Source organism: Ornithodoros turicata, chromosome 6, assembly GCF_037126465.1.
Source record: "Ornithodoros turicata isolate Travis chromosome 6, ASM3712646v1, whole genome shotgun sequence".
NCBI lineage: Eukaryota > Metazoa > Arthropoda > Arachnida > Ixodida > Argasidae > Ornithodoros > Ornithodoros turicata.
In genome coordinates, this window is record NC_088206.1 from 32,749,448 (window position 1) to 32,768,220 (window position 18,773).

The 18,773-nt window shown below is 43.6% G+C and overlaps 1 protein-coding gene across 5 annotated transcripts in view; it reads left to right on the plus strand.

Moving 5' to 3' along the window:
- LOC135396516 (laminin subunit beta-1-like) overlaps window positions 1–18,773 on the plus strand; it is a 157,271-nt gene that overhangs the window by 117,582 nt on the left and 20,916 nt on the right. For all 5 annotated transcript variants that reach the window (XM_064627532.1, XM_064627529.1, XM_064627533.1 and 2 more), the window contains 4 exons: window positions 8,125–8,355; window positions 10,897–11,085; window positions 12,887–13,050; window positions 17,319–17,460. In XM_064627532.1, coding sequence (XP_064483602.1) covers window positions 8,125–8,355; window positions 10,897–11,085; window positions 12,887–13,050; window positions 17,319–17,460 — 726 coding nt within the window. The remainder of the gene's footprint in view (window positions 1–8,124; window positions 8,356–10,896; window positions 11,086–12,886; window positions 13,051–17,318; window positions 17,461–18,773) is intronic.

Genomic DNA, 18,773 nt, shown 5'->3' on the forward strand with positions numbered 1-18,773 from the left:
GGATGACAAGAGGAACGATTCGACAAACAATAAAACGACACAGGGTAGATGTTTCTTACTCATGTTTGTACTGCAATCAATTACTTTTCTTCAAATAACAGCTTAGGATTTCGGAATATCCAGTTATAATATGATGAGGACGATGCGATGGACTGAGGACTCTCAAAAACAAGCATAAACTAACCCAACCCCTGAAAACTAACCTAGGACCCGGTTCTAACCTAGGTTCTCACCTGGGACGATTTCTCCAGGGACAATAATTTCGTATCCCAGAAATTACAGGAGCGCCGTTGTGAACAGCTGAGGGAACGGATCATAGCCGATCAAGTGCTACCTCGTTATTTGTTTAAGTTGGGAGATGGGATTTTTAAAATTAACATTCATGCGAGTGCATAGTAAAACCATTGAACAAGAAACATAAATGCGGTTACACCCGCTGCACCGCTTGCATTGTGCCGATTACATCTAGGGCCCTCGGTTTTCGGGTAAAACCCGATAAAGCCCGTTTTTACCCCCCATTTACATCAAAACAGTTCGTGTTTAACCCGATAAAACCCGTAAACCGGGCTTCCGAAAGTGCAAACCAAGGACTTGATCCGCACACGCGCGAACTACGGCAATCGTGCGACGGCTCCCGATTTGCTCCCGACCGCGCCGCGTCTTGCTGGTAAAGTAAACCAAACAGATCGGGTTTGTAGACGCTTGCATGCAGGTCCGATTTCTAGCGTGAAAAATGTTCCTTTGGTAGGCGTCACTATTTAAAAGTTGGCTTCACCTAACACTTCCGTGTATTGCGGTCAAGCCCGCTTCAGCGAATGCTTAGTGTTGCTTTAAGTGTACGTTTGTAGATTTAGCGGAACTTTTCTATTCATTTATTTGTGTTACGGGAAAGCCAACTTTAACCCATGACATCATACACGTTGCTTAGTGATATATTAGGTTAGATTAGTGCGGCTGTGGCAGCTTCGCTCATGATCTCAGTTGTCTTGCGACGTATACCCCCAATTATTAATTAATTAATTTCAACACATAAAAGTTTTTTTTTTTCACCCGAAAATACATCACTTCTCAGTATATCACCCGATTTTACCCTGTTTGGCAGGTCCTGATTTTCAACCCGATATTTACCCCCCGATTTTCACAAAAAATAAAACCCGAAAACTGAGGGCCCTAATTACATCTGTTCTTTCTGTTCCTCTCTCGCAAAGTTTGCTGAACACAGATAATGCGGCAAGATGAGGAAGCAATTCTCCAACAACAAATAAATCTTGACTATGGCACGAGGTGATTCATCACTGGTGATTTTCTAAGGTCCTGCTACCTTCTACGTATTTCTGCCAGATATGTTGGAAAAATGGTAGCCGCGTTCTTTTATAAAGGGGAGTAACTACAGAATACTGAGCGCAATGACACATTACCTTCTGTATTCGTACCAATGAAATGAAACGCATATGCCCACTATCCTGAGGCTCTGACTTCACGCTCGCTGAACGTGGGTGCCAAAGCCCACTTAGACTAACCTGAATATGAAAATGCAAACACCAAACTTTTCTAAACTAATAATCAACTAACTAACAAGCTGTTCCCTCGCGTCCGCCTCGCTAAGCCTAAGCCTACAAAAACGTTCGCTAAAATGACTTGGGCAGACATCGAAATTTGTTGAGTTTGTGTGGTAGATAGTGACGTCGGACTTTTAACCACGGCACATCGTCGTACGAAGCAATTGAACATTGTCGTTGGTTTTCCTTGTTTCGTGGACGTGAATTTGGGTTCCGGAAAAGACAGTTGCTCATTGCGTGGGCGGAAATAATTGTGCAGCGGTCGCTTGATCGACTTGTCTTATTGGTTCTCGTGGAGCGTTGATGGAAAAAAAGAAAATAATACAGATTAAACTAAAAATAAATCGATCAATAAAAGAAAGAAAGAGAAGAACAAAGAAAGTTGCAGTTCTAAATGCCGTTATCCTAAGGAACATTTATCTGTGTGTAATCCGCTTGCTCACTGTTTCAACATTACGTTTAAACAGCGTTGAAACAACAGCTACATTGTTACACCCTACACAACATAGTGAAGTGACAAAGGCACTTGTTCAGTTCCTGCGAGTCTGTGGCCTTCTAGGTGAACCGTGATCAATTTCGTGTTTATTTTCCTTTTGTGTTTGTTACGTTTTTGTTTTCTTATTTTGATTTGTTTATTCCTTTTTTATTTTTTCTTAACCGGGAATAGCAAGCCGCCGTAGCGCAGGCTAACCATTGAGAGAAGGGAGTCACTGAAAAGGTTAGCCAGCTGTAGAACTCTAACCCGCATTTTCTGGATTATCGGTCCAGGGCTTTGTGTGTTTGTTCCTTATTCAGAGGTAACATTTCCGCCCTTTTTCTTTGTTAGCGGACTGAGTTCGCGCAGAATTGAAAGACATAATCGACATGCATAAAAGGCATAATTGAAACTTTGTACCGTATTGTGCATAGTAACACATTCCCAAGTTGGAAGATCAATTTCTAATCCAGAAGTGTGGATCGTAAAAGAACGTGGGATTGTCAGTGGGGGTGCGGACGGTTGCTCATTGGACAATTCAACGCTAAGATGCAACAAACAGTAAAAGGATATACAGTAATAAAATAATAATGAACAGCAAGCTTAGGTGTATCAGGCACTGGAAAATGCTTATTATGATTTCTCACAAGTGATACATCACATTACTGCGCTTCATACAACGGAGGTACTAAGGCTAGATTCCGAACATCTTGCATAATGCACGCGTTTGATATTCGTGCGTTTACTTCAGGGGCCTTTTCCCCTGGTGACCTTTTCTTCCCAGCGTAACTGGGTGTGGTTTCTTACTTGTTGTTTATCATGAGTAAGGAAATGAACTTTGACACACACATAGAGAGAGAGAGAGAAAGAATGTGGTGGTGGAATATATGTGCTTCCAACATTGCTTTCAACATTTCTCTTGGGGTGACGAAAAAAAAGAATTCAACCACAACTGAAATATTGAGGCAAGAAAATAGACAAAGATTCAATTTCCATTCCTCTGAGTAGAAAAGGCCTGTCATAATGCTTTTGCATCTTCATTTTTTACCAACGGCATGATTCAAAAGGCCCAGCACTGCTATCTGCCCGCGAGTCGCGCAACAGTGTTGTAAAGCGAGCGTCACCTAGAAACCGCAGGCGTTAAGTGAAGTCGACTTGGGGAGTGGTGGTGATGGCGGTGCCTCCGTCAGTGTACAGTAACGAAATGTGGCTTCGGGAAATAGAAGCTGATGTTATCAGGCAGAGCTGGAAGTCCGTTAGGAAAGTATTGACAAATTTTTCGAGCCTACTAGGGCTTAGCAAAGTTGACTTTGAAGCAAAATTAGTTTTTTTGAACTGCTCAATTATTCGAACTTTTGCACAGTCACTGCAGAGCCCGAAAAACCGAACCGTGACTGTAATGTATTTCCACATCTAATAATTTGGACAGTTCATCAGAAGACATACTTGATTATTTGTACTTATCTCACTTCTAACCTGCATGGTTTTTGCAATTTAAGCACAGTTCACACTATTGTGTTCCAGTGCGTGTATGAGGCTATATGTGTTGCAGTGCGTTCGGCTGTTGGTATGCAGGTACTGCAAGCAACCGCAAGCTCTGACCAGTTAACATCTTCCGTCACGTCACAAAGAAGAAGAGGAAGCAGGAAAAAAAATGGAGCCGGAGCAAACTCCTGCACCCAATATTTCGTACTGCTTTTATGACACGAAGCCCATTCCCGACATGATGGATGCATAGAAGCTCAGCGTGTGGGAAAGCGGAGCTTATTTGTACGCGACCAAAACCGAATGCTCCGCTTCAGACATGTTGCAAGAACTCCTATTTCAATATGCGTATCTTTGATTACGAGTATCTTTAAGTATTGGAAACACTGAAATGCCTACCTCATCTTCAAGTGAGGGTGTCAGTGATGTTGCTACGATAGGCGAGTGTGTCGTGGCTGGACGTTATATGAAACAGCAAGCGACCAGGCTGAGATCAGGCTGAAGAAGAGAGAGAATCGCTCTCGTCTTCCTTCTTCTATTTTTACCGACGAGCCCTGCTCGTGTCACTTCGTCTTCGTCACAGCCCCCGGTTTTGGGAGATGTAATCCAGACAGCACTAAATATGAATATATACATAGTGACAACATGCGGAATGAGTATTTACAAATGACACGCAATGCTCAACTGTACAAGGAAATTGGCTTCACATAAGGCTTGAGCTTTTCCACATGTACGACGTCGCTCCAGGTACCGTCTTCTGGCTCAATTTCGTAGTTCACTGGAGAAAGATGTGCAACGATACGAAATGGTCCTGTGAACTTCTTCGGTCCTTTGATGCCTCTAGGTGGAGACTTTAGAAGAACCAGCAGAACTTTTTCGAGGACGATATCCTTGCGACCGTGGTCGAAGTAATGCTTTTGTTTCTCCTGGGCTAGTTTGATGTTATCCGCCGCCAGTTGGCGGGCGCAGGCTAGTCGCTCGTGTACCAGGCTTGTATAATTTGCTGCGTCCTTGAGTTCGGCGAGTTCCTGACAGTTAAAAACGACATCTAGCGGGAGCACTGGATCACGTCCGTAGACGAGGAAGAAGGGCGACTGTTTGACGGAATCCTGGTAGCCAGTATTGTAACAAAATACCACGTAAGGAAGAACGTCAACTCATTTTTCTCTCTCCGCTGTCATCAGGGTCATCATTTGTTTGATGGTCTTGTTGGCTCTTTCGCACAGTCCTTTAGCTATAGGATGATACACAGTCGTCGGGCTGTGCTTTATGCCGCGGTGTCGAAGGAATAGCTCTGTCGACTTTGCCATCATTTGAGTCCCACAGTTGGTGATAAGCACTGCCAGAGAGCCATGCTTCAATACAAGCCTCTTCTCGATAAAATGCTGGACTTTTTTGGCTTCAATATTTCTCACAGGTTTCGCTTCTACAAACTTGGTGAGGTAGCCTATGGCGACAACCACGTATTTGTAGCGCTGTGAAGATGGAAACGGACCTATGATGTCCAGGCCCATCGTGTGAAATGGTGCATGGACGGGTATTGGCTGTAGAAGACCTGAAGAGAACGGTGACATCTTGTATTTTTGGCACAGGTCACAATGTTGGACAAATTTCTTGACATCAGCGAATATTTTAGGCCAATGGTACTTGGTGCGGATAGCTTCGTAAGTCCTTTTGATTCCCATGTGCGCACCATACTTCCCCCCCGTGGAATTCCCGAAGCACGTAGTCAATTCCGGTTCGTGGCAGGCAGATAAGAAAGCGTTGATGAGCGGGGCCCTTGTGAGCTTTGTATAGGACGCTGTCGAGTACTACGAACTTCTTAACGGCTCTTCGTTGCTGCTTCCGGGTACCACAACGTGTGTGTAGTAGATCGAGAATGCCTTTGCAAAAGGGGTCGGTCTGTTGCTCTTGGGAGAGGGCTTCAAATGACAACAATTTGTCCAGCGAAGTAAATTCCGTGTCAAAGAAGTGTTTCCTGACACTTGGTAGTAGCGATTCGATGAGTACTTCGCACTTGTCCTTTTCAGATGGCGGGTACTCACAATCGTCCACAAGGTCAAGCTTCCGAAACGCAAAGTCAGTGCAGCTTTCTTCAGCCTTCTAAAATGCGGCTAACATAATCTGTTTTGCGTGAAACTTGTCACCAAGTCCGTAATGCTTACGAAAGGCTGCTTTCATGTCCTCCCATGATGAAATTTTTGAGGCGCTCACGTGGTACCGAACCCAGGCAAAGTCTTTTTATGGCAGTTTTGACACGATCAGAGAAATGGCAACATCTGGGTGAACGTTATAAGTCCTAAACCTGAAGTCGGTTTGGTGGATCCAGCCAAGGACGTCGCTGCCAAGCTGAGGCACTGCATCGGCGGCTACCGATGACACATTCATCGATGCTGATGGAACACTTGCAAGATGTTCACGAGACGTGGCCTGTTCCAATAGCTTCGGCTTCCTCCTTTTCCTCTTTTTGAGTTTTGTGTCGGCTTCAACATCTAAAGTCTCCGAAGCATGCAATGATAAGCTCGATGACTGACCTGACCTGATCTCTAGGTGATTCAGACGAGCAATGACAGGTGCAAGGGGACTGCATACCTGGTCATGTGTAGCCTGAAGGTATGGGGTATCGTCCTTGATGCTCAGGTCCGCGGTATGCGGATGTTCCAGCGATTCCTGAACAGCAGACGGCTGTGCTTGCAAGCCATGAACTTGCTTCTTCAAGGCATCCGTCTCAGCTATCGCAGAACGGAACGCTGATACCTTGCTGTCGTCATCCATCTCAGTGAAGTCCGCCATGGAACGTTCTACTGTGGAATGTTCCGCCATGTTGGAACTGCGCTGGTGATGACTGCGTATGGACGAAAGCGGTCGGAGAAGCAGAAGTGCCTGCGATTGTCTTCCGTGCATCAAAGGCTCGTAGTTCGGGCGCCAAGTTGTAACGTGGCTGGACATTACATGAAACAGCAAGCGACCAGGCTGAGATCAGGCTGAAGAAGAGAGAGAATCGCTCTCGTCTTCCTTCTTTTATTTTTACCGACGAGCCCAGCTCGCGTCACTTCGTCTTCGTCACAGCGCGTTTAGTAGTAGTAGCCAATTCATCGACGATCAAGGCTAACGTAATAATAATAATAATTGGGGGTTTACGTCGCGAGACAACTGAGATCATGAGCGCAAGGCTAACGTGATGTCGCTGTTTGGCACTTCAGCAACATTAACATCAATGTCGTCTTCGGCACTGACAATATAATAAGAAGAAAAAAGGTAAAAATGACGGGAGTGACGATGATGTCGTTAATGCATACCCGTCCACAGAGGCAACCCTTTCTGTGGTGACTACACTGATGACGCACTCGCTGAAATTTGGCGCGATAAGTTATTGGGTGTTCACGCAGCGAAGCAGACACGTATATACATAGATCCTTTTTTAAAGGAGTACAGAGGGCCATCCAAAAAAATTTCAGATTAAGACATATGATGAAAGTGTGTGTGTCATTATACCGAATAGCGCGAAAGGTTTTGATGTGTGCAATTTGTTTCCCAGAAAAAACTCACATAAACATAGCTCCACCCCTTCACCCGTAACTCGCCACTCCAGCTGTAACGAGGATGAGGAGGTATGATGGCATGTCACCGATGACGGCATAAGGAGACTCGTTCTGGTTTGCCGGTCAGATGGGGGTCAGCGCATTGTCCTTTTTCCGTCGTAAACCTGTTTTGCCAGTTCTCCCGGAGAATTGGGGATAGAAGGAGCGGCTGAAGCATTACTGAGCAAGGAGAAAGGCTTTATCAGAACCCCGAACAGCCGAGTAGCAGACGACAGCGGAGTAGCAGACATTTCTGTAGGCCAATCAGCGAGCGTTCTCCTTATAGCGTCAGCACGAGGTTCCAGGCAGATCACAGGCTGGTACTGCTCTTCACCACCGTTGCGCACGGTCGCTTTTTGCGGCATATTTTAAATTCAATTTCTGTGATAATTATGACTCTGTGGTGTAAATTACTTCGTATGGTGCATCTTACTGGCAAACTTAACAGTTTTATAGGAAGAAAACTGGGTGTTAAAAATGACTTCTGTGGTACTTTAAGCCATTTTGAATTTTCCGAGTGAAAGCTTTCAAAATAAAATGGACCCAATGGGTCCATTGGATCCTATGGGTCCTATGGTCCATAATGGGTCCTTCACTAAAAATTTTGACTGCCCGATAATTCAGACTGATTTCGTGGCTCCTAGATGTCAGAAAAAATCGGTTGGTGACTGTATTTCGGAATAAAAGTGAGCCTCTTATATTTCCGGCATTGCATGGTCAAGAACGTGCGACAAGGCCTAGCGAGCCGTGATATATCTCCAATGCAGCTAATGTGCACTGCCAACGCATCAAGTGCTAATTCAAAGCCAAATTCCTTTTAGTTCAAACTCCGTTTTATTCGGACAAAATATTGGTCCCCCTTCGAGTTCAAATTAATGGGACTGGTACTGTATTCACTTTGCCTGCAATCCTGAACATGTTTATACCTTTGTGTGTCTGTATCTGCCAAGTGTTCATACATCAGCCGCATTAGTGCATGAGACGAATTCATTGACTATTTCGGATGTGCATTTTGTTTTGTTAGGTTTCTGACCTTGAAGCACAGATACCAGACCTGAACGAAGCAGTGTGCTACATGCGCAGTACAGTTGACCGTTGTGACACTCGCTGTGGTGGTGCTGGCTGTGACAAGTGTGGTGGACAAGGCTGTGAAAACGGAGCTGTGACACGTGCCAACAATTCCTTGGAGATTGCCCGGGATATTACAAACGTTCTTGAACAAAAGGAGAAAGATGCACGAAGACTCTTTAGTGGGGTAAGACAATTATTTGTCTGTACTTTGGGCATGACTGTTTTGGATTACACTTGAAAAAGAGCTGTATGTGGCCTCACATGGAATGCCGAACGTTGTGTCCCCACCACAGTATTCGTGGCAACTATCATACGAACTGGCACGTTGTGTCGCAAACTAACAAGGCAAGACGTACAGAACTGGAGAAAGCGCTTTGAATACGAAGTGTGGTCAAGTCTCTGCCTCAAACGTCCACGTAGCCATCAAGCCGATGAATTCCCCCAACCAACAAAAGGGCGTCAAATGGACAAACAAATGGACGCCGCAAAACGCATGTGAAGAGACTTCCACGCGAGACTACCTCTTCTCACAGGTAGTCTTCACGCTGATGTGGCTTACCTTCAAAGTAGAGCTGTGCGAATAGCAAAATTTCCGTTGCGAATAGTTTACGAACATTTCACTAACACTGCGAATCGAATCCGAATGATCAGAAAATGCCCCATTCGAATAATTTCGAATACCTCATGGTGAAATATTTTGTGGTGTTGTGCTCATTAGATGATTTTCTGCTTCAAACATGTGAGCCTTTTCAACCAGCATAACATATCGTGACAGAAGGGTCCCTCTGTGTTGTGTATGGTAGACTGTAGAGAGATGAACTGCATTGCGAGTTAGTCAACATGTTCCATGCAGCCTGCTTTGTATGCATCTCCTCATTTCTATGTTTACATTGTGAATTTCCTGTACTTTTTTTTAGAAGCTGCACATATTTCCATCCGTTACTGAACACAACTCTCAAAGTTGGGAACACATTTACTGGAACTTGCAATGCCCAGTGTATAGTGTTGACCATGAGCTCACAAATTTGTAGACTTTAGTGACAGAATATTGGAAGCGTATACGAAGAGGGGAGTCAAGTCCTGTAGATCACATAAACAAAATACAGAAACCGACACTGAAGGTTTTTGTTTAAGTTTAATTTGTACAAGCTTTCGCGTGGAGGTCCACGCTTCCTCAGGTACCGTACCTGAGGAAGCGTGGACCTCCACGCGAAAGCTTGTACAAATTAAACTTAAACAAAAATCTTCAGTGTCGGTTTCTGTATTTTGTTTATGTGACAGAATATTGTAAACAGTGTGAAGCGGGCTTCACCTAGCGCTCGAGTGTAATGAGGTGAAGCCGACTTGCAGAATGGAGCCACACACTAAAAGAGCAATGGCAGTAATGTGAAGTGGGCTTCACCTAACTCTTGGATGTAATGATGTGAAGCCCCACTGCAGAGCGGTGATAACAATACCTCGTTTCAGTACTATTCCAAAAGTATTCGAAAATTTCAAATACTGAAAATAGGTTGCGAATAGCATTCGAATAGCATCAGATATTTGTTTCATATTCGAAATTTCGAATATTCGCACAGCTCTACTTCAAAGGATTGACCTTATGGGGAGAGGTGGGTGGGCTGCAGAGTGCAGTTTTCTTTAAGTTAGTCATAACAGTCGAGGTGTGTCATGGTTTTGTCAACCTCTAATGACGTAGCCTTCAGCAGAAGGTAAACGGGTAAGAACGCTGTTCTCTGACTCATAGGATCCAAAAGCGACAAGAGCACGGGGAAAGAATTCATGCGCCTTGAAGAAATAAAATAAGCTGAAATTTTATATTATAATATGAAAGAGCGGTGTCCAAGGCGTGTCTCCGCAAAATATAAACAAAATTGAAGATGGCCTGAAAACAGTGATTTCTGGCACCCCTTTGCGATTACGGCGTCACTGTAGATGGACGCATTAAGATATAACAGCACGCAATATACTAAATGAAAGAGTAAAAAAGCTCTTTCATCTCATATAACTTTCGTCATATTCGGAAATCGTGGGACCATGTAAGAAATTGGCAAAGTTGTGCTACAAAAGTCCTTGGAGGCGTTTCCGCAATTTTTTTTGCGGGCTTTGCCACAGAATTTAATTGTCTTAAGCAAATCTTCACCACCCATTCTGCCAGTGAAAAGAATTGCTTTCAGAAGAGAGCAGCTGTTCGGAGGATCCAGCGCACCAAATTTGGAAAAACAGGAACTGCCCAAATCTCGCTCATTTATTTGGAGCCTCGCAGACTGAGAACGAAATATCGCAGAGACCTGTGACCAGGCTTATTTTGCTTCTTTTTGGATTAGGAATAACATCTTTTTTCCTGAAGAAAATAAAAATGTCACCGGTGCCCCTTGGTCGATTATAAATTAAACTACCCAGTAGAAATACAGCAGTCGTCGAAAAATCCAGACAGCAGCAGGATTTGAACCACGCACATCTTGATTGCCTTTTGTGTTTGCCTGTTTGTGTGTTCCAGCCTCAGGATAGTTACCTTTCACCACTACGAAAGAGACTGGAAAAACCAGTATTTTATTTAAAGCAGTGTTTGGATCTTGGTGCTCTACTGTGCTTCATTTTGCATATTGCTGCAACAGGGAGTGTCCTTTTACCGTGTCGTTGCTCACATCTAACTTTTGCGATTGATGTTCGTGTTGTTATTATTCAGCATATCTCCTTACATGCTCATTGGATGTATGTTGTGCAGGTAAGTGGTGCAAAAACTGACGCAGACCTCGCCCTAGAGGAAGCCAAAAAAGCATTTGCCCGAGCACAGTTGGCCAAGAACCAGTCAGAAAATTTTAGTACCAACCTTGAAGACCTGTTGGACCGTGTGGATCGTTTCCTGAATGAGGCTGCAGCTCGCCCTTCTGAAATTAGGACACTTGCAGAAGAGGTGAGTTGGGGAAATTATATTTCATATTTTTCCCTATGTGGGCTATGAAACATTGCAACTCCAAATATCGTATTTACTCACCTAATTGGTAAGTTTGTGTAATTAATGCACTCTTACCTTGGGCACAAATATTAAGATATTATTTTTCTCTGCAAATTTAGCAAGTTTATGATTATAGCAGCATTATAGACCATTTCTGCACTGCTCTAACACTGCAGGCCGGTCGACTACTGGAGCCCCAGTGTACGCTTATAGAGAGCGGTATCTGATAATATATGTTGGAAAGTTGCAGGTTTGACACACTCATGTATATCTTATTTTACGTGACACCTTCAGTTTCCCTGCAGTCAATGGAGACTTCTCAGGGGCACTTCTACTTGTGCCACACAAGCATAAAAAGTGACATTATTCCCGACTTTTCTGCGATTCCATGAAAATGTGCAGAATTTTGGATGTATCGCAGAATCTGGAGTTTTATGTGTATGAAATTTCGTGGAACTATGAATCTTGACTGAGGAACACAGCTTTCGTGCCAGAGATGTATGCATGAGTGGCTCATAACGCCCTTTCCTGCAACACCTAACTGGGGAAAACAAATGGGTGCCACACATCTCATGTTGGCAACGCTGGTTAAGCTCACATCCATCCTGTCTTTACTACTTCTGTTTCCTCTCATCCGCGGTATCCCCCCCCTAGTACATTCCTCACAGCGAAGAATGCGATGACTTAACGTTCCCACTTTGGGAAACAAGAGTGCAAAGGCTAGTATGGTACTGAAGAATTCTACAGAAACACCTGATTTTTCATCTGTCATTTCTGTGTCAACGGTGTTATGCTAGTGTTAAAACAGCACGAAGTACTGTGTGATGCTTAGCTATGTAATGTTATTGTATGGGGTGGTCGGTCAAAGTGACCATCACTGTAGGTTGTGAGGAGGTACTAGCGTGACACGTTCAGGAACTGCGACAGAGAAACAGTCAAATCAGTTTAAATACCTGTGGTGAAAAGATGACAATGAGCTCAGGTCAAGCGGAATCCCAGGCATTGCGGCGATGACAGATGGAATGCAAACTTGAACATGGAACACCAAGGCTTGAAGCAGTGAGGGCAAAGGATGCCTGAAAATATGAAGTGGTCAGGAAAGGTCTGCAGCGGGTGATGTTCAGAATGCCCAGTGGTAGCAGCCTGTCAGGCTGAAGACCCCTCTCGTCTGCCGCTGAATCCCGTTTCCCTTTCCCAAATGTATTTAAACGTGGAATGGCTTTCAACGAGGATAGTCTCTCATTCTGCTATCCTGCTTTTGCCCGAGATCCCCTAATTAAAGAGTTAATTAATTAATTTTAGGTAATTAGTTCAATTTGTAGTTACATACTTTCTTTGAGAGGATGTCCGCCTGGACCGTAGAACTCAACTGCGAAAACGACGTCTATGCTGCTCTTATAGCTTTTTTAATAGCAATTCTGTAAAGGATTTAAAGAAAACCACCCTGGTATGTTGTACTTTTATATTAAAAGTCTAATTTTCATTTGGTGCACGTTATTGACAGGAAATTACACTATGAGTTGTGTCACCATTGTCTATTTGAGTTACCGTCAATATAATACCAATGATATCTGCAGCTTTCCTCTTCTTTGCAATACAGAGAGACAGACACAGATACACTGAGATACATACTGCTGAAACTGACTAGAGTGGAGATTGAAAAAAAAAATTGTACCCTTCGGATTGCACTATAGAGGAGGTAGACTGTTGCATGTTATGGAAACGTACTATGATGATGAGATTAGTTTTCTACTTTCAGTGCCTGGGGTTGTCCATCTCTTTGGAGCCTGAGCAAATTCGTGAACTTGCCCGTGAGATCAATGATACCATTGCCAGTCTTACGGACATTGATGCTATCTTGAAGGATACAGCTCCTGATCTGGAGAAGGCCAAGCAATTGAAAGGAAGTGCTGATCGTGCAAAGTGAGTTTCACATTACCTACGTTTCTGTATTATCTCCCAACCATTTTTTGCTAAACCTGTGCAAGTTCTTGCATGTGTACAATCAGCTTCAGGGCCCCCCCCCCCCCCCCCCCCCCTCCCCTCATACGGCTGTGTTGCCTATGTAAAAACCCTATCTCCTGGATGATGCTGTACTGCAAATTTCCTTAAGACTGTCCCCTCTTGACAGACTCTTAAATCCACCCCTGATCAGCCTACGTAAGTGGCTGCGTTTGCACGATGGCGAGTTCAGTTATCAGGCCTTTGTGTGTTTGACTCGAGTGACGGTGACATAAATCGGGGGTAAGAAGGGGTAGAGATCACTATCGTAGTGTTCTGTGCCACCCATTGTTCGAAGCTGTATCGCTACTCCGGCTATTCAAATAGAAACGCAACTTTATTTAAATTATTATGAGTAGGGAGTTTCATCACTAGGGGAGATACCCTAAGCGGTAACGTGGTGAAATGGAATATTGAGTCACCTCACAGTGTGGACCGATGTTCTGCGGTGTCCAAAAATTTTAGAAGTGCTTTTAGGGCAGAGCATTGGTGGGCTGGATTTGGCGATGGACCAAAGAATTTTGACATAGTGAGAGGGTGAGAGTCCAGATGATTTAAATACATTGAAAGTGTGGATCTGAAAGGTTGGTAGTGCGGGCAGTGGAGAAGGATGTGCTGTAGATCTTCCAGACCACTGCAGTGATGGCATCTAGGAGAGTCAGCTTGTCGCACGCTGTAACACCACTGAGCTGTAAAAACCACAAAATTAAACAAGTTGGAAGTTTGAACTGTTGTGTTCTTGTTGTCTCTGTACTTTTGCCCACACTCGGGCTCTTTCACTATAGCAATATAGAGTTATTTTTGCAAGTAATTTGTACTGCACTTTTAGTTACTTTTAGAATTCCTTTACGTGCGATCAGGGCCCTCTTGCACAAACGTTGAGGCTATTCCTCAGTGCTGTACCCCGTAGCTTTGCCAGCGGTAAAAGAAAGAGATGCTACAAGGGCAGTACCTTGTGCAAAAAGCTCTACTGAAGCTACGGAGTACAGCACTGAGGAATAGCCTCAATGTTCATGCAAGCAGGCCTCGGACTTCAACATAATTTTAAATCTTGAATAATTTTCACAATGTTTGCTATTTTTAAAAATTAATGAATGACGTACAGGATCATTTGTGACAACAACATGAGTATGCAACAACGTGTGTGAACAGAGGCACGTTCAAATACAGTCGAACCTCGTTATAACGAAGTCTCTGGGGAATTAAGAGTTTGTTCGTTATATCCGAATTTCGTTGTAAGAGAAAAGTCAAAAGAAAACAATAAACAAACACTTCATTGCGGCACTTGCAATAGCGATGGTTATACATGACGTAAAAATGCACTAATGCCCTTATAAACACACTTACGTAAAAAAATAAGTTATTTTCTGCTGCTTCGTTAACATGAATGAAATTATCGTTAGCATCGCATTAGCTATAATGAAATCGCCGACCTTGTTGGCTCAGCGGAATGCGTTGCAAATATCTCCCGCTGCCGCTGTCTGATGTCCCAACAATGCTTGCACCATGTTGAGGGCGCCTTCATTCGTCATTCGAGGTTGCTGCATGCTTACTTGGCGTCTTGACCGTCTCGGCGGCACTCATGCTGACCTCCGCAATGATCTCGTTGTCCGTCAGTTCAGACGACATCATGAGGCCGTCGTCCACGTACACAAGATCGTCGAACGTGACATCGTCGACGTTCAAACGCCTCCACGCATACATGTGAAAGTGCTCCTGGCATTCCTCTTCGAGTGGTGTTACCGTGCAACCGCGCAAACCCAGCCTTGACCCAACCCAGTTTCTCAGTGTGGCGCTGCTCATATAATTCGACGCCCCATAGATAGGGCCTGGCTTTTTAGGGTTAAACCCGTATCCGCCCGATATTTACCCCCCGAACGAAATCTGTAAAATTCGGGTTTAACCCGAATCTACCCGAAAACATCAGGGTCGCCTGGCACACTCGTAAGCGTGCATTAAAATAAAGTTTGATAACATTGCTAAACATTAGTTCCATGTTAAGACAAATTTTTATTAAACAAAAAAAATCACCCGAATTCCTGACGACAGAATATGCCGTAACGGGATTTAACCCGAATACACCCGAATTTTCAAATGAAAAATATCACCCGATATTTACCCCCCGAATTTGGCCAAAAATAAAACCCGAAAAAGTCAGGCCCTACCCATAGAGCATCTTGGAAAATGTCCATCTTCATGTCCAAGGACAGGGCTTTTCGTTTTCTCGACATCGCCAAGCTCGGAGACACGATGTGAAGGCACAGAGAAGCATGTGGTTGTCGAGAACGTAACGAACAAAACGCACGCGAAGAGACCGGAATGTCAACAGGCTGAGGGTGAGCGTTCTGAGAGCGAGGGCGAGGGAGAAGATGAAAGGGTTAGAACGTGCAGCCAATGGAGTCGTTGCAAATTCGTTGGCCTCGCACTCTCCCACTTTCGCCCCTCTCCCGACCTGGAAACTAATCCTCTGAGGAGCTTCGGGAGAAGCGGCTTTGTTCATTGCTTATGGCAACATGAATTCTTCGGGATAGGATGCGAAGTCTTTGTTGTAACAGAAGATTCCGAGGAACCTTGGGAAGCTAGGTTCATTGTAAAAAGGGATTCCCATAGAAACAAAGTGCGACCAACCAAACTGAAATAAAACTTCGTGATAAGCGAAAATTCGTAGTATCCGAGTTCGTTGTAACGAGGCTCGACTGTAGTAGGAGATGTGCTTTTGCAAGTGTGGTCATCTTAAGTCAAAAATAAATAGTCCATAAGACATCAACAAGGCTCACATCACGATGTTCCCCAAGGGAGAATACAGTTATATATCAAAATTGCCGTATTTACTTGCGTAGTTTGCGCCCTTTTTCTCCCCCAAAAGTAGCAGGTGCGCAAATTGTGGGGGAATATTCGCACCAAGCCCACAACTGCAATCCTACAGCAAGACACTGTAATTCGCCATTAGGTGTACTGACAATCGAAAGCATGCTATGTTTGCCAATTTTGTCACCTGTCACATAGTGCTGTAACCTCATAGTGTGTTTGTTCAGTATTTCTTTACACACTTGTTTTGTAATTCAAGGGACAGTATCATCCACCGCTAAGGCCCTGACTTTTCCGTGAATCCATGAAAATGCGTGGAATTCAGGTTGTATCGCAGAATTTTGGGGTTTGTATAGCATTTTGCAGAACTACGAATCTTGAATGAGGAACAAAGCTTTGGTGCCGGAGATGGATGTACCTACGGTTCCAGAATAAATATATTATTTCCCAAATATTTTACGAGAATGATTTTTACACACTGCTTGACAAATTAAAAACGGTTTTCAGCCATTCAAATTTCCTTTTCATGCTCCTTTAAGCCCACATCCATCCTGTCTTTACTACTTCTGTTTTGCTCTCATTGGTGATATCCCTTCTAACGAATTCCTCACGGTGAAGCGTGTGATGGCTAAACGTTTCCACTTGGGGAAGCAGGGGTTGAAAGGGTAGTATGGTACTTAAGAATTCTACGAAAGCAGCCGAAAACAGCACAAAGTACCATGTGATGCTTAGCTACAACTGTATTTTTGATTTGTAGGCACTTTACTTCTATGTTATGCAAGTTAATGAAGATTTTGTCCTGGTATACCTCTATCAGTGCAAGCACTTGCAACGGAAAATTGCAGAATTTCTGATTCCCTGCCGCAGAATTTGAGATTTGCCGCAGCAGAAAAACCAGGGCCTTATACCATCGTGTCAGTGGACCACCATCCGAATGCAGGGTGCAAACTGAACAAAAGCACTGATGGTGTTGGCATTAATGGCTCTTTTTCACAACTGCCCTACAACTAATAATTGTAAGAAACTACATCAGATTCCTAACATATAAAATGCTACGTACGTTAGTAGGGCCTTCTTGTTACTTATGGATTTTTTACCCTATTAGTTTCAGTCTACCAAGTTGGTGGCGCTGTCATACCATCTGACATCATTTGTTTGTAAACAGTGAGAGGTCTATTCACAGAGCCCTACTCATCTTGCAAATTGAAGTCACTAGTCTTAAACTGTGGAAATCACTGCTGGCACGTGCGAGTCGTTACTCCTTCCTCTTCAAAGATGTGATAGGGAGTTGGAAATTCTGAGCAGTATTCCAAGAAAAACATGTGGCAACAACAAGACTGTCAAGCTTTTTGATAGACATGACAGCACATCTTATTTTCTAGGGCAAAGGCTGACAAGATTCTGGACACAGCGAAAGAGGTTCTCAGAAACCTTGATGATGCTGAGCAGGCACAAAAGAGAGCTCAGGAAGCCATCAACAAAGCACGGGAAAATATTGTCACTGCCCAAGGAGACTTGGCACAGGTACAGTTTCTTCTTACTTGAATTGTTTGATTCAATTAAGACATTTTGCACTAAATGATGAGGACCCGAATTCTCCATATTCAAGAGAGGAATATTGATAGCATTGCCCTTACCCTGTCCTTTATGTTTTGACAGCTTCGAAACATCAGCTGTCCTTGTGGGTCATTTTACACAATTTTGCTACTGCTTCAATGTTAATTTAAACTATTTGTGTCCTTGTACACGTAGCGATCAAGTGCCTGTTTGAACACATGAAGATTTGGCTGCCATTGATATATGAAACCTGATCTTCACGAGCTCTTTTTAGTTCAAACGTGTGCAGCACCGATAAGCGTAGCTTACACCTTATTAATTACACACCATGATTGCAATCTAGCGTAAACTCCACGTGTCACATCATCACAGATACAAGAAAGCAGATCATTCAATGCCCCGTTTCCTCCCTGTTTGCAAGACGATAGCTGCCATTTGGAGGGGTGAATGCAGTTAACTCCCTTTAACTAAAAGTTGTAAAAGCCAGAAAAAAATTCGAAATGAGGGGAGTTTCGAGATAAGCACAATTCTGAAATTTTCAATGTAGTCATCATAGATGAAAGAAGTAGTAGGCAAGCTAGCTGGTGAACAGACTGCAAACACATTTCCTAGAGTTTGGGGATCACAACGAGAACAAAAACACACAACCAGCTCAGACCAGCAAGAAAAATTTAATGAACAATCATAGAGAAAGAAGATTGAGCAAAGGGGAAGGGAGTTCAATATATGCATTACTGATGCACCTGGTGGTTGTTGCGATCAGCGCCGCTTCCTGAATCACACGCAGTTTTGTATCTCTTATATAATTCATACAAACTGTCCTATCTAGAAGAGGTTGACAATCTGGACAAGTTGCTACGTGCTTTGCTATCTCTGAATTCGGACCTTTGTTTTTGATAGGTCTGGAATGTTCTGGTAGTCTTTCCACCACACGCCTTCCAGTTTGGCCTTTGTACAGGACCCTCAAGATAGAGGGATTTTGTATACCATGTACTTCTTGCAAGCTATGTATTGGCTTCTATGTTTCACCTCACATTTTTCATGGTTTCCTTTTTCATGAAAGGGGGGTCAAAGAACGCAGCCGATTATTTACTCTCTATGCTACCTGTCTTCCTGCATTGCTGGCTTGTTTTCCCACGGAATGCTATAAGCCATGAAAGAATAGTAAAACCAGAAATCTACTTCCATCATTTTGGTCTTTCTCAGTTCTGGGTGGTTTCTCAATATCTATTACAGTCGAACTTCGTTAAAACGAAGTCGGTTACAGCAAATTTTCGGTT